Genomic DNA, 15,669 nt, shown 5'->3' with positions numbered 1-15,669 from the left:
TGGAGCAGAAATTTTATTCTGTACTAGTATCATCCTTTGCAGAGCAGACTTCTCTCTTTTCAGGGCTCCTGGAAGCTATAGTATTTCTTCTCTCAGGCTTGGTTTCTGGAGAGAGCAATGGGAATGTATAATTATGTAGATGTCCCCTTATTGACCCTGCACAGACCTTTTCTGCAGCGTAAACCAGCTATCGATTTACATCTCCAGTCCAAGATTTTTGTCTGGTGTATGCAGGCACCAAACCCAGCATGCTAAGGGAGACTGTCTGAGATGACTGAAATGGTATTAATTTTTAATCCCCATTCAGCATCTACATTTTTAAGGAGAAAGCAGACAAGCAGATATGGCCCAGATAAATACATTTCCATGGTCCATACTGAGAAATCTAAGAGTGATCTAGAAACTGTCAATATTAAGTAGGGACACATGAAATTCAGCACCCTCTATGCGATTTTCATGTTTAGAAGTGCTACTCAAAAATATCACCCAGCATCAAGCACACAATATCCAGAATCCAACCCATTGCTCCTGGGAACATTTATCAAAACAGACTTTCTGATGTCAACTAGAAATTCATCACACATGCAGCCATAAGGATAAAGGATGACGTTGGATGTCAGTGCCTGAGCTTTAACAGCACTCTGAGCAAGGTACAAAGTGGAGGGTTTCAAAGATTGTCCCACCATTATTACTGGAGACTCCAGTAGCCCAAATAGGGAAACTCTCTAGGGCTGGAAACTCTTCAGGTCAGACTCCAACCCATCCTTGGGGTGATCCTGAACAGGAATGTCTGAATTTCTCCACCCTGCCCCAGAGCTTGGAGTGTGTATGTAAATCCAGAAATTCCCAGGGTTTCTCTGGCACCATTTCTGCCAAATCTAATCTTAATTCAGGATGAAAATGTTCTTAGTGCTGTGCCTGCAGAGGTCTGTCTAGGGGCTTTGGCCACTGTGGCCCAGAAAAAGCTGCTGCTTCTTATGAGGACGCCTCTGGTATCCTGGCAATGGTGCAGCAGGAGGTCTCAAAGCTTTGCTCTCCTAAAAACATGCATATCAGCCAGGCATAAGGAACATCTGGAAGCCTGTTACGTGCTCCCGCAGCACCCATATCTCCTCATGGGATTTATCCAGGAGGGGAAGGTGGATCTGCAGAGCACAGAGCGTGGAGACGAAGTGCCAGTGTGGCCAACCCTCCCTCCTGCAGACAACTAAGACCTTGTACTCTCAAAAGTTTATGCTTGTATCTGCAGACAGAGGGCTGACGGGTTTCATACTGCTGGTTCTTGTCCTCCTAATTGGGAACTAGAACTTGTGTAGTTAGGGCACAAAGCTGGCAGAGGGCTGCGCAGCTCTGAGCTCCTGCTGCTGACAACTTATTTCCTCTCTTGGTATATACAAGACTGACTGACGAGGCTGTGAGGACTCAAATACGCTCTCAGCAACTTTGTACAACAGAGGATCTTTCCTGACAACCCATTACTTGGTCTCCTCTCTGCTCACCACACCTGTCTGTCTGGGTTACTGACTTTGTTGCAGTGTGAGGCAACAACACTCACTACCGGCCCTTGTGTTCTCAGTTAGTAGCTGGAGCCCTTGACAAACAGTGCTAAGCCTGATCTGTCATCTAACTCCTTTTTTTGTCCTTCCAACAAACGTTTTTGCATTCCTTTATTTGGTGAATGGGGTTTGGCAGAGACTTATAGAATTCCCCATTGTTTCCATTTGCACTTCACTAAGCATCCATCATTTCTACTTATGCCCCCAACAAATTGGCAAAGAGAGAGGGGAAGAAATCCCAGATGCTCTGCCTCTGTCTCTGGTCAGAATTTTCCTACAAATCCGCTCAACATGAGCTCTGGGCACTCTTGGTCTATAGCGTAGCCTCCATAAACAACATTTTCAAGCAAGGCAGTTTTTATCCCCTCAATCCATTGCAGAAAGTGGATGAAGCTGGAGCTTTCTTAAAAGGACTTACTCAGAGTGGCACATCAAGACAGCAGGAGAGGGGGGACCTTGACATTGCACCTCAGCTTGTCACTCTGGCTGTGATACTGCCCTTCCCTCCTGGGACAGAGCTCCAGGAGGCTCTGCAATTGCTCAAGGCAGGCAGCACACATCACCATTGCCCTGCCTATTACTCTCATTGCTGAATTTGTCCAGCAGTGCCATAATTTGTCCCAAGATCACCTGCCTGGCTTGCATGCAATGTGCTTTTCCTCATAAAACAGGAGCTTTTCTCTCCTCCAGCCCTTTCAGGCTTTCCTAAGGGCTGACCCACCTTGGTGGGACCAGATGGGTGCTGTACCACCGTGCGCGCAGCTTTCTCATCCAGCACACGGGGCAGGCAGCACCAGAGTGGCATTATACCAAGAACCCAGGGCTGTGGCAGCGAGCAGGCACACAGCGGAGGCCTCTAGAAGAATCAAGGCAAGCTTTGTCCATGGCCAGCGTGCAGCTGGAAGGGGTCAAGGTGGCACAACCACAGCTGTACAGCACAAGTGCTCCAGTCCGGACACACTCTCAAGGCACAGCTGAGTGCAAAACCTTCTTCTGTGGTTTATTGAGCCTGTGCTCACTAAAAGTGCATTGAAAGAAACAATCAAAAGGGGCATTTTAAGCTTGCAGCCCGTAAAACTTTGTGTTCCTCTGTTTTTACAAGCTTTGGCTGCTTGAGCTAGGAAAAGGCTTCAGCACTCTGCGACGGCTTCTCCTTCCCTGGTGAGCCAGTCCTTGTACTCCTATCCATGGGTCTCCCACACCTCTGGCAGCTCCCAAGGCACCAGGGCCACTCCAGAGGATGCTGCAGGAGTGCTGGGACAAGCAGGACCACTAGTGCCACGTGGGAATACACCAGAAGGTTCATATTACGAGCTGTCTTCAGGCAGCACAATCCTCACCCACCCTGAGAAAGGCTTGGTGGTACAAGGGTGGCCTGGCAAGTGCAGGCACAAGCCAGCTCTGAGCTCTGAGGACCCCCTCCAAAACTAATGGCCCCAACGGGAACATCCAGCTGTGGGAAGGGCAGGATGCACAACACTCAACTCTGCCAGGCAAAAAGACCATCTGGAGATAATGAGAAGGGTAGCAAGCGACCTCTGCTGAGGAGGGAATGGATCAGCAGCATGCTAGTGAGGTATTTAAGCCAGAGGAGATCCTGGGAACAAAAGGCACACATACTCAGAGCCAGCAGAAATGACCAAAGCGCAGATTTCCCATGGCACTGCAACCCTCGAGCCCCATGCAGCCACGCGGTGCTAGCGTGGGGCACAGAAATGCAAGAAGGACGAGCAGGCAGGCACACTGCCTTCTCCCGGGTCTCTGTTTCCTAACCACAGCCTCAGCAGGGTCTGGCTTGCCCCAGGAGTCAAGAAGGATCTCCCTGTCCCCATCAGCGGCACAATTTTGGCCAGCTCCTCCATCCTGCTCACAAGTTGATGCTCCATGAAATGATCATGCCTCCTGCCAAGCATCTCCCCATCATCGGGGCCCTTCCCCTCCCTGTGACGTGGGCTCTTGGTCTTTCAAAGGAATCTTTATCTGTCCGTTCCCCTTTTGACTTCTCCAGTGTTGACAGACAGCCACCCTCACTCCATCCCAGGCAGGCATTTCAGTCCAGACCATGCTCAACACCAAAAAGGTACAACTGGGAGATGCCGCTGCAGTTACCAGCACCTCCAGACACGCCACAGCCACATCTCCACATCTAGGTAAGAAAACAAACCCTAAAGCACTGAAATACAGTCCCCATGAGTGTACAAACACACAGGGAACCTCTCAAGGGGAGCCCTTGGGAGCAGTTCTGCGCTCTCCACATAACTTTACACACAGACATGCAGGCAGGGAGAGCGAGCGCTCAGCCTACAAAGGAAACTGCACATTCATCCACGTCCAGACTCGAAGGGGTGGCTGCCAGCTCTGGGGGGGACCCTCAGGGCGGAGAGGGGGGTGCCCCCAAATCCCCTTTTCCACCCTTTTCGCCCCATCTCCCGAGCCCAGCCGAGCCCGGAGGGATCCTCCACACAACTTTTTCAAACTGCCAGGCAGAAGAATCCCAGTCTTTCCAAGGGAGTGTCGGTAAATCATCATTACATCCGACAACGCAACCAGAGGGATTAACCCCTTGTTGTCCCCCCATGGAAGATGATGATGATAACCACAACAACAGATTTAACACTGAAAAGAGTAAAAGCCGGACCCGGCTGTGGGAGAAAGGAGACGGGCAGGGTGTGCGCTGTGGTTCTTTTTTTTGTATCTTGATAAAAAGAAGGATTTGTGCGCTGTGTGTGTGTACGGAGCACATGAAGAACATGCCAGCAGGCACCCGCCTGCCTCTCTGGCTGTGCCTCAGCTCTTCCCATGGCTTTCCAGAGGACTGCGGCGCTGATCCCCAGGTAACTCGTGCCCCCACCAGCCCGCAGGACAGAGCCAGGGAGCAGCATTTCCCCCCTCGCTGCCAGGAGGGGCTGGGGAAGCGGCCCCCCTGCCCCGGGGAGGGTGGAGGTTTGCTGGGGGAGCAGGGAGCGATCGCCCCGTTCCTGCATCTCTCGTGGGTGCAACCCCAGCGGACCAGCTCCCAGCCTAGGAGATGCTTTCCCCAGCGTGTAGGAACGCGGTGGGGGCTCTTTCTGCCTTTCCCAGCCCCGAGCCCCCCGATCTCACACCCCCTTTTTTCCCCCCCGCACACCCCCAGCCCCATTCCCACCCTCCCGCTCCAGCGTGGCCTCCCAGCCCATTCTTCTCTCCAGCTCAGGAGTTTTCACATCATCCCCTGGCAGAAGGAATGTCTTCCCCCACCCCAGCCCCGGCAGCGCTGCCCTCCCGGGATCCCCGGCACCCCCCATCCCACCCGGGAGAAGCCGGAGTTTGTACTCACCCCCTGCCTGCAGCTGTAGCTCTGAGTCTGGAGACCGGCTCTGATTCCGGCTCCATCACGTTTAGTGCATTGTCTCTTTCGGGCAATTTTTGCGGCAATCCATCAGAAAAAGGGGGACAGGCGGGTTTGTGGGTGCATCCTTCCCAGGAGCTCAGCTCTCTGCCTCTCTAAGGGGCTCAGCTGTGTCAAAGACACCCCCTGGCCCGGACGGCTCACTCCTTCCTCCTTCTCTTCTGGGTCCTTTTGCTTACACAGATCTTTTAATCCCATTTAACTCCCTCTCGGCAGACTGCAATTACCTTGGGAAAAAGGAGAGAGAACAGAAAGTACACGCTAGGAAGCCGGGCTGGCCCATGGTCGCTGGATTTCTTGCCTCTCTCTCTTTTTTTTTTTTTTTTATCCTCCTCCTTATTAATAGCACAATTTCTGTGATCTCCCTCTGATCTCCAAAGTCCTTGAGTTAAAGTGTTATTTTTTTTTCTTGGCAGTTACTTTTTTGTTGTTGTTTGGTTGGTAGTTGTAATTATTGTTTTTATTTGCAGTGCAGATGTGCCTCCCACCCCCCCTCAAGGATCTCTCCTCTGGACTTAGAGAGAAGAGGAAAAGGCAGATTTTGAGAAATGAAAATTATTTAAGGATGTCTCTGCTGCCTCTCTCTGCTGCCCTCCTCTGTAGTAGCGATGAACTTACAAAAAATAATCAAAGTAAATAAATAATTAAAACAAAAAAAAAAAAAAAGAAAAACTCTCTTGGCTGAGAAGCAAGCGAAGACCCCTTCCAAGCTCCGAGAAGGAAACACACAGGCCCCTGAACTGGGGAAGGCTGCTCATAGACACTGCTGCTCACCCTGGGCTCCGAGCCCTCTGCCCCAACGGGCTTCTCCCACCTCACCACGGGCTGGCAAAGGACCCGTGACATCAGGTACCTGACAGGGCTTTTCCCTGGGCTCAGTGCTGGGCGGAGGCAGTTGGGAGCCTGTGGTGGGGGCTCAGCTTGCAGGAGAACCCCATTGCCATCCCTGATCTTCTCCTCACCCCGCCCTGCTTCCACAGAGAAGGGGACTGGGTGCAGGTCACCTCCGGTCCCTCATCTCCTGCCACCGCCAAGGGATGCAAGCTCTACCCCAGGAGGGCAGGGAGGGTGAGGTGAGTTTTCTTATGCAAGGTCCTTTAGAGCAAATCAGACCCCACTTCGCCAGATCTGCCAGAAGAGGAGATGTTTGCCTGTGAATAAAACCTGCATCCCTGCGCCCCTTCCTCTTCCAGCTCTTCAGAGCCACCTTGCATACCCCAGGGTGACCTCCAGGTCCCTCTTGTCCTCACCAGGATGCAGCAAGCCCCTCAGCTCTATGGGATTCCCTCAGGCAGCCCATCGCATCGAGCCCTCCCACCTCCTCCCTGTACCCCTGGGTGCCCCCTCTGCCCTGCTCCCTCCCCCTGGCACAGCATCTCTGCCTTGGGCACTTACTTTGCAGCGAGGTGAGAAGCTGTGCACCGTCTCCTTGCAGCCCCGTGTTCATTGGCATTCATTTGTCCCAGCAGCTTATGACAATTTCTACTTCTTAAAAAATAATAATTGGAAAAAAAAAAAAAAAAAGGAAAAGGGGACAAGAAACCAAAACCCTAAACCCCTTTTCTCCCTCCTTCCCCTTCAGTCTCAAGGTTTCTCCTGCGCTGGGAGGCAGCGAGCGCCTGCCAGGCTCCTGGGCCCTGAGCAAGCCAAGTTTTTCTGGCAAGCCTGAGGTTCCCCCAAATTCAGATAATCCTTCCCCAGGATTGGTGCGGGCAGGTCCCCCTCGGGCTGTCGCTCCACTCTCGGGTCATGGATGCTGCAGGGATCCAGGAGAGAAGAGATGTTGGGACCGGGCACTGGGAGGGACATGGATGTGAAAGAGGTGGAAATTCTAAGGCTGCCCTTGTCCTTTTAAATAGCTGCAGCCAGGGGACTCCGCTGGCTGGCTGGGGTGCCCCAGGTATCCGGTTTCAGCAAACAGCAGCTAATGAGCAGAGATCCAGCCTCCGAGGGGCAGGTTTGGGCTGCTCGGAAGGCATGCAGAGGCAGGGGGGCACCCCGGGCACCCCACAGCAAGGGATGAAGCTGGAGGAAGGAAGGTGGAGAGCTACATGGTCCCTGCTGCTGCAGGGTGGAAGGCAGGCTGCAGCTCCTTGGGCTGCAAGGTCTACGGGGCAAAGGACGGGTCCTGCAAGGTGCTGAGCATCCAGCATAGGTCTGAGCATCAAAGCTGGAGCCACTCCAGGGTCTGCTCCACAAAGGTATTTTGCATCTTGCCACCTTATCCCCTGAGAAGGGGAAAGGATCAGGCACAACTAAATCACCTCAGGCCCGGGTATTGTTATCCAAGCTGGGTTCAAAGAATAAAAAAGAATGTTTTCTGCCTTGCTTACCTTCTAGGCTAAAAGAAACACCTCAAACCTGGATATGGGCACTAAACTTGCACAGTCCCCATGAAAATAACACAGCTGCAAGTAGGATCAACGTCAACCCACCAAGCACCTGAACCTGAAGCTAGAGAGCTGTTATGCTCAGAGCAGATAATTCAAAAACTCACTGAACTGACTCAGCAATGCAGGTTTTAATAAAATGACTGACCTCAGAATGCGGCCCAAACTTGTTTTCACTCTAAATCAGATCTCCCGTACACCTGACGTCTTCTGTTACCATACACTCTAAGGACTTTTCTCTTTTAATACATAAAATAGTTGACTTGTGGTTCCTTGCCAGGAATGTGGGTTTGCATATCCCAGTTTCTATAGGTATAAGATTTTAGTCCTGCCTTTGCTTTGAAGCATCTGCATTTTTCTTCCTTGCTTGCTATGACAGGTCAAGCTTTAAGTAACCATCATAAAATATTTGGAACAAGCAATGTTATGACTGGGGTGGATAATGAACAGCCTCATAGTCCATTGTCCACAAGAAAACCTGTTTAGAAGAGTGCAGCTAAGTTACACACCCAGATACTTGTGAGAAACTCCTGTGCACAGACAGATCTGTCCCAAAACCCTCTGGAGGCGCAGGAGCTCTGATGACCCATCCAGACCAGCTTTGACAGTTGGGATTTTACAGACAAAATGCAGCCACGTAGCTTGTCAGATAAGCATAAAATCTCTAATTTTCTTAGCTTTTTTTTTCTCTCAGCTGATTTTTTCTGTGTTTCTCAGTTACGCATTCCTCACCGAGACAAATACTCTAGCCAAGCCTAAGTATTTGAGACAAAACTTTCATTTATTAAAAAAACACTTTGCAAAGAAGTTTGTGAAAATGCCAGTTGAATACACCTTGCATCCTCCTGCTCTCCTCCAAAAGCTGTAAGTTTTTTTGTAGCCTTCCTTCCCCTCTGAAAAACCCTGCTCTACCCAGGAAAGAAGAAGGCCCCAGCTTCCCATACTGAAAGGGTAAGATGTGCTGCATCTTTTTGCGAAGTCTTTGTGAGTGGGATGCGCGTGGATAGTTGGAAATGACTGGCAATGCTTCAGTCCCTAAAATGCACTCGGAGCCCCATCCTCAAACCCTCCGCACGTGCTTAGCTTTGCTCAGATCAACACTTTCAAACCAAACACATGCATAAAAGCTTTACTAGCACAGAGACATAAATGTAGCCCAGCTGTAGGAAAAAGGGAATTAGTTTAAAACAAAAGGAAACCCAGCGCTGCTGAAGCCAAGACAAGTGCCAAGTGAATTCAGGTTCAAAAATTAGACCTCATTCTTTAAAAAGAGAGAAGCCACAACATATGATCTGAGTAGAAATATATTTAGCAGATTTATTTTTCTTCCCTTCCAAGTTTAAATAGAAGCCATTTAAAAACATTAAATGGACCAAAGTAAATCATTGCAGCAGTGAAATAAAAAAAAAAAAAAGGTGAAATTGACCGTTCTAGTCTAATTAGCCAAAATTAGAAAAGTAGAGAGGAGGAGGAAATGCCACCACACACCGGGAACAGAACACTTGCTTTTGACAAAATGCACCTCTACAAAAAATGCAGCATATCATTATTGCCTAAATAAATACAGCATTTAAAATATTCACCCATATTTAGCCAGTTTCCAGAAGAATCAGTACCCACCCCTCCTCAGGATCCGTACCTTGGTTAAGCATCAAGGCTCTTATTAATATAACTTAGTCTCTTTGCTCATCTTGGAAACGCAAGCGTGAAGGCATCTAGGAGCCATGGCAAGAACGTATTATTGCTGCACTACATGACTCACAGTGCCCAGCTTCAAGGACCAGAGGAATCCCAGACACTAACCTGGGCTTGTCCTCCCGGTTTGGCTTGGCCTGAAAAACAACACTGAATTACAGTTCAATCATTTTTACTTTTGCACAAGTCAGAGAAATATCCTGAATCGCTCACTGCCCCCAGAATTGACATGGAATTATAGGGATATATTTAGATATATCTAGATAAATGCTCTATTCACGTTTAAAACCATGGCAGGACCCAGCAGAAGGCACTGGCAGCGTGAAACCCAAGGCACCGGAAAAACTTGTGGGGAAGGATCAAACAAACATGTAGAGGAGAGATGGGATAAAGAGCCTTTCACTGCCCTCTGGGCTGAGGAGTAGCTAAACTTGGTACCTGGTTAAGAGTTGCTGGAGCCATAGGGAAAGCGAATCCACCCTGTGGGAAGTGCCACTGCCACGAAGGGGTGACAGTCCCTGTAATCATGGGAGGACATGGCTAAGCAGCCATGTGGTATGGCCAAGGAATACGTATTGCATGAAGCAGGGATACTGGAGAAGGCTGGTAAATGCCACAGGAGCAGAAGATTACCCATCCACAGAAACAGGACTCATCTCCCAGACCACGGCAATGCAGCTAGCTGGCATGGGAGGGAACGGCTGTTCCAGTCTCCAGCTCCCAGGGATGCCTCGCTGCAAGTATCAGCAGCCTTGGCAGAAAGAAACTCTCAGAAGGCTGTAGGCAGGGGGGCCGGTACTGATCCCTTGCTGTTGGGGGGCAGCACTGAAATATTTACTCTCAAGTGACCATTTCTAGCCTCCTCTTGCTACCTTTGAGTGCGGCCCAGCCCCACCAGCCCTTACACGCTCCATGCTTTGCTTAGATGCTCTCCCAAGTATGTAATTCCCTGCACAGGATTTCCCAATCCCTCCACAACTTTGCTGTTCAGATCCTATATTTAACATAACTGCATCAGCATTTCTCACAGTCATGAACTCTATTTGAGTGACTGGCACTAGCTCCAGGCCTGGCCTAAAGTCCCTTTAAGGACCTGCGCACGAGCAGAAACCTGCTGATGAACTTCATTTGGCTGCTGAGAAGGCTCTCTGCCCATGGCAGAGTCATGGTCAGCAGAAGCTGAAGTCCGCTTAGGTGATACTCCTGTTCATTTTCTCTTTCTGGCTTCAGCCACCAGTGCAAGAACAGGAGGTTTCAGCCAAGCAGCAGGACATGTAGCACTTCAAATTTTGAGGACTTCCATTTGATGTCTATTCTGTGATGCAAAAGCTGCTGTGGGTTATATTTCTTGTTCCCAGTGCACTATGGAGACTATTAATTTACAGAAGAACATGCAGAAAAAGCTCAAAAATCATGTAAGTAACCAAGTTACCCCCTAGTGCTCTTTCCCCCCTCTCACTCTGCAGCCTTTCTAACAAACCCTATCCCAGCCTGTGCCACAGGCTAGCGGTGACACGTTTGAACTTCTGCAACTGTTTGATGTAAAATGTTTTAAATTCTTTTTGGGAACACTAAAGGCTTTTGTCTCTTGACCAGTGCTGTGGGGATGCCATGTCTGGCAAAGACTGATCTTTCTATGCTTTCCAACTATACCATATCGCACCGGGCTGCCCAGCCAGCCGAGAGGTAGGAAGGGTTGTTAATCATTAAACCGAGCCTTTTTTTTCCATTGGAATGAAAGGAAACACTAAGCAGCAATACAAGTCCAAGCCCACCCTTCCCAAGGAAATGCTGCTGATTACAACTCTGTCATACGCTTCTATGTACTTTATTTGAGAACCAGAGTTTTACAGGATGGCTGTAAAATAAATTGTTCAGCTGATGTTAAACTGATAGGTAAGACACAACAGAGTAACACATCAGCATGCTTTGATAAGAAGGTTACCACAGCTCCTAAATCCCGACTATCTCTATTTAAGATAACAGGCAAAGGCTGCCTGATTTTGCTAACGCCCTTTTATTTTCCCTCCTAAGCTGTATTCAGTCTGCCCCTAGTTTAGGATCTATTCAGTCACTGGTGCTACTGGAAATTACAGAAAAGTCAAGAGTCCTGGGCAGCATCCTCCACCAGACCAGGCTGTTCTGCCACCTTTGGTGGAGTGTGGCGATCCCGTGCTATATTTTGAAGTGCACAGGAGAAAGTCAAGGCAGTTTTCCCCCGCTTTTATCACCAGAGGAGCGTGGTGGGATATAATCTGCCATCAAAATCCACCCCCCCACCCCCGGCTGCTGCACACAGAGCAGCAATTCTTCCAGGCTGGAGGTTTTCTAGTTAAATGCAGTAATGCATCAGCAGGCACAAGTGCTCTTCCTGCTGGTGTGCCAAAGGGCCCTGATCAGCTGGTGGAGATGGATGTGAGCTATCCTGGGTGCATGCAGGTAACGTGATCTTTCTCTAAAGAAACAGCACATCTTTTCTTCATGGAACAGAACCACCCTGAGAGTGCAAGGATGGATGTTACACTAGTGCATAAGAGCGCCCGGTGATCTAAATTTCCTGCATACTAGGGACAACAGCCTATGACTACAGCAGGAAGCATAAACTAGTAGATAAGATTTAAGTCTGAATTCTACAAGTCATACATGCACAGCACTTATGAGTCTGAGGCAGCTCTGTCCACTCCTAGAGTGATGTGTCTGCTTTGCGGATATTCTGGTAGCGCTGAGGTGGGTGTAGATCAGTGCTTGTGCCAGAGTCCCTGCACGTGCAACGCAGAGTTGATGTGGATAGGAACAGCGAGCCTGATCTGTTCCAAACACATTGAACAACAAGTTAGGTATCTGCAGGCAACAACCGTTGGAAAGTACTGACTATTGAGTCACGCTATGTCCTGTCAGAGAAGAGATGCTGTTTGCTCTGCGGATGCATGAGAACATGGTGCTTACAGCAGCTGCAGCCCATTTGCACACCCACCAGACTTCAAGGCTGAGTTCAAAATGACAGAAATCAATGCAAGGTCTTGGCCTTCGAGAGACAGCGTGTTACCATGCAAGTGCCTGGTACAAAGATTTTGTGCAAGACAAACTAAGCATGGGTCAGATTCTGAGCAGTTTTAGTGGGGAGGGGAAGGACAAAAAGCTCAGAAGACATAAAACCGACTTTTTGTTACAACCAACATTTAAGATAATACTATTTAAAACAAAACCAAAAAGGGGTTTACAAGGAAAAAGTTTTATTTTTTTTGGAACTGATGATATTTGGAAAGGAAACATAACTCAGTGTACTGGTGGTGGGCAGGCCTTTGGGAGCAGTTTACTGGTCAAAGGGAAATCATACCTGCCTTGTGTCAGGAAGAAATTGAAGTGGAAATAAGCCCAGGGCAAAATGAAGGAAGAGTGAGACTAGACAGAGTTGAGATGAGCATCTCATGGGCTCCGCCCCACAGTGGGCTCCCTAACAACACCAAAAAAAATCTCCATTAGCAGTGAGAAGGATGAGACAGCCACCTTGTACTCTACGAAGTTCTGAAGTATCAGCATGAAATTAACTGTAACTTGATTTGGGTAGTTCGAGAGTAACTTTAAGACACAAACCAACCCTTATCAGGGAATTGCTTAACTTTAAGACATAATCTACTGCTATGACACCAGGTCCTTTAGCAATTGCGCATTCAGCTATTTCTGCAGCCATTGCTCATCCCTGTTCTGATGAACAATGATGTGGCTGGTTAGTGGGAAAAAAGTGTTACCTCATTTCTTAATGGCTGTTTGGTCCTGGATGTCTTGGACTGAGCCTGTCAGGCTTTTCTGTGCCTGGAGGCAGTAGCATCCAAAGGAGCACACGCTAACCTAGATCTCCGCAGAGCTTGGTTTTAGTTTCCACTATTCCAGTGACCTGCAAAGTGACCTGCAGCAACTTTAACCATTGCTTTTGTGCCATTATTTTCTTGTCTCTAGAGTGAAGCTTGTGATATAGATCATCTTATGTGTAAAGAGGTTTAAGACCTCCAGACATAAAGCACTGCCAGCGAGCTGTTATTGCTTTACTATGCAGTTGGCAGCAGCCCATCCTACAGGAGAAAGTGTAAATCTATTTCCCAACCAGTTTTTATATTCATGACCTGCCACCGTCCAGATGCACAGTTCATTAGAGATTGTTCAGTTTTATCTGGCTGTAAAGACTTACGTGAAAAAAACCCTTTTGATTAAACATGCAATTCAAATACATCTTCTGGAGTATAGTAGACAATTCCTAGCACTTTATCTGCACTGGCTGAAATGCGATCTGTGCCACTTAGAGCAGAACAATGCTTGATTTCTTCGTACTTCTCCTGGATTGTTAACATATAAAGCAGAAACACAGCCCTTCACAGAGGTCTCTTCTGACATACTCAGTATGTTAACCAAGAGTATACAAATCTGCTTCAAAGCTAATAGGCTTTCTTCCTTCCAGCAAACACACTTCTTCACATCTGCACACTCTCGTTCTCTCTGCACTTCAATAGCAACAGTATTTGGTAAAGCTCTCCAAACTGGAGCCACTGCAGAAAGGCTGTATTTACTGATGTTTGGGTAAGAACTAATAAGAGACCTGGTTGTGTCTCCGTACCTCCAACTCCAAAAAAAAAAAAAAAAGTCAATATTTATTCACCCACTGGTGAAATAAACCCCCTTCTGCACAGAGAAGAGGGAAATAAAATGAAGCAATTGAAATGGCTTTCATGGAAGGGGACTTTGTTTACTTGCTTGTTTTCAGAGTAGGGGAGGTGGGTTTTAAAAAAAATTTTATTGTAATTTAAATATAACTGTTCTGCATAGAATGCATCAAAGCAGCTTCATCGTGGGACCTTCCATGAAAGACCATGAGCTCTGGAACCCCTGGACATAAGGCTCAGGTAAGTCAGGGGGTGGGCCATCACCATTCCCATTAAACACACTCTGTGGATGCAGTCTACTCAACCCTGATAAGGCCAAATTTGCTGAGTGAGAAGCGCTTGTTCCAACAAGCAAAATACAGAATAAAATTCAATCAGCATTGTTCTAGCTCTCCCAGCATGTAGATCTCATCCAAAGCCTGTCAAGGGCAACAGAAACACTTGCATTGACTTCTCAGGCCTCTGGAGCATCCTGTGGTTTCACCAGGACTTCTTGCTTGTATAGACTCATGGCTAACTCCAGCCTTTCTGGTCCACAGTTCCTTTAAAAAGGGAAGATCTACTAGTAACAGATTTGCTTTTGGCCTGTGACAAACTGCTGATCTTCTTCCTTCACACGCATTAAGTCTCCTGGGGTGTGTTCCATGTGACTCATAAAACCCTTCACTAAAGCAATAATCAGAGCATCAGGGATTCTGATCCCATCAACGTGCCTGTGGAAGGAGGTTTCTCTGCCAAAAGCAAATCCCCCTGAACTACGCACCTGGACCAAATCCCACACAGCTCTGCAACGTTTGACTTTCCAGTGTGAGCTCCCCCGAGGCAGCTGATCAGAGTATAGCGTGCACAGCATGGTCGGCACCCCGTATTGTTAATTAGGATGGAGTACAGAGGCTCTATTTTAGTTAGGCTTTTCCTATCAAAAGTATCTATTGTTTCAAGTCCTACATTATGAAGCCACTCTTCCTAGTTTTGTTTTAAAAAAATGAATTCTGAATCCTTTTGTACAAGATACCTACTAAAGTTTTTACAGAAGAGAGTCACTGGGATGCATTTCACTGCTGCCAGAAAACTCTTTCGTGGACTAGCTACTCCATAGCAGGCAGCGTATCAGCCTTCCTAATGTGGTTTAAGAGGGTTTAAACTACCAAACTTGTTCTGGAGATGAACTGACAGTGTCACTGACTGCAGCTGGGCGTCCCTCACTTGCCTTGGAGAGCCCTAGAAGCAGATTTGTATATACTTGCAAACAAACACACACATCAACACTGTCAACACTCAATACGAACCCCCTTTATGCTTTCAGAAAGCAAAAGTGAATGTTAGAAAAGTTAGTAAGAATCCTGCATTTCCACCGTTCACGGTCACAGCAACAGAGCTGAGGAGAATTTGCATGCATTCGGCTGGTATTTGGGGAATAGCACAGAGAATTTGGCCCTTATATATTTCAGAAACGTAGCCAAGGGGATAAACCCTTATTTGCAGTATCCAGCAGCATCACTACAGAGCAGCCATTGTACAGACCAGATCAAGACATTTTTAATCCTGCTTCCCACTTCCCATTCCCCCAAAGTCTGTAGGATTGAACAGGAGCCTTGTCACTGGCACGGGTTAGTTCAGGGTCAAGTTCTGCACTCCAAAACGCAAGGAGAAACACTGTTTACTCTTCAGTTTCTCAGAAAACCGTCAAATCCCTCTTCATATGGAACATCTCGTTTGCGTGTCATGAGCAAACTTTTCCACCGGCAAACTTGCCATACTTCTACTTTTGCTTCACATGCAAACAAAATTTATACTTATCAGTGCTATCTTGATTCACAGCCAGCCAGAACACCTGCCTTTCTTCTGTTATACCATTTTTTTCTGTCTTTTCTTCTTTAGGAGCTAACATTAAACTATTTCTCATTTAGATTAAAAAGGGCAACTTTTAACCATGTTCCATTGCTCAGTGTATCTTGAAAAGCTCTTCTCCGAACAACTCTGAC

At 47.9% G+C, this 15,669-nt stretch overlaps 1 protein-coding gene across 2 annotated transcripts in view; it reads right to left on the bottom strand.

The window, feature by feature from the left end:
- The window catches only part of COL27A1 (collagen type XXVII alpha 1 chain), a 162,112-nt gene extending 155,699 nt beyond the window's left edge, over positions 1-6,413 (bottom strand). Inside the window, exons 1-2 of one of the 2 annotated variants that reach the window (XM_069873701.1) lie at positions 6,340-6,413; positions 4,873-5,171 (exon numbers count right to left, since the gene is read on the bottom strand). In XM_069873701.1, coding sequence (XP_069729802.1) covers positions 4,873-4,928 — 56 coding nt within the window. In that variant the 5' untranslated portion in view covers positions 4,929-5,171; positions 6,340-6,413. Of the gene's footprint in view, positions 1-4,872; positions 5,594-6,339 lie in introns of those variants that run through there. The other variant, XM_069873700.1, reaches the window with a different exon arrangement.
- Between the last annotated feature and the right edge of the window lie 9,256 nt (positions 6,414-15,669).

This window comes from Phaenicophaeus curvirostris, chromosome 20 (genome assembly GCF_032191515.1).
Source record: "Phaenicophaeus curvirostris isolate KB17595 chromosome 20, BPBGC_Pcur_1.0, whole genome shotgun sequence".
NCBI lineage: Eukaryota > Metazoa > Chordata > Aves > Cuculiformes > Cuculidae > Phaenicophaeus > Phaenicophaeus curvirostris.
Note: the sequence above shows the minus strand (reverse complement) of the source record. Positions and strands in the feature narration are given on the sequence as shown.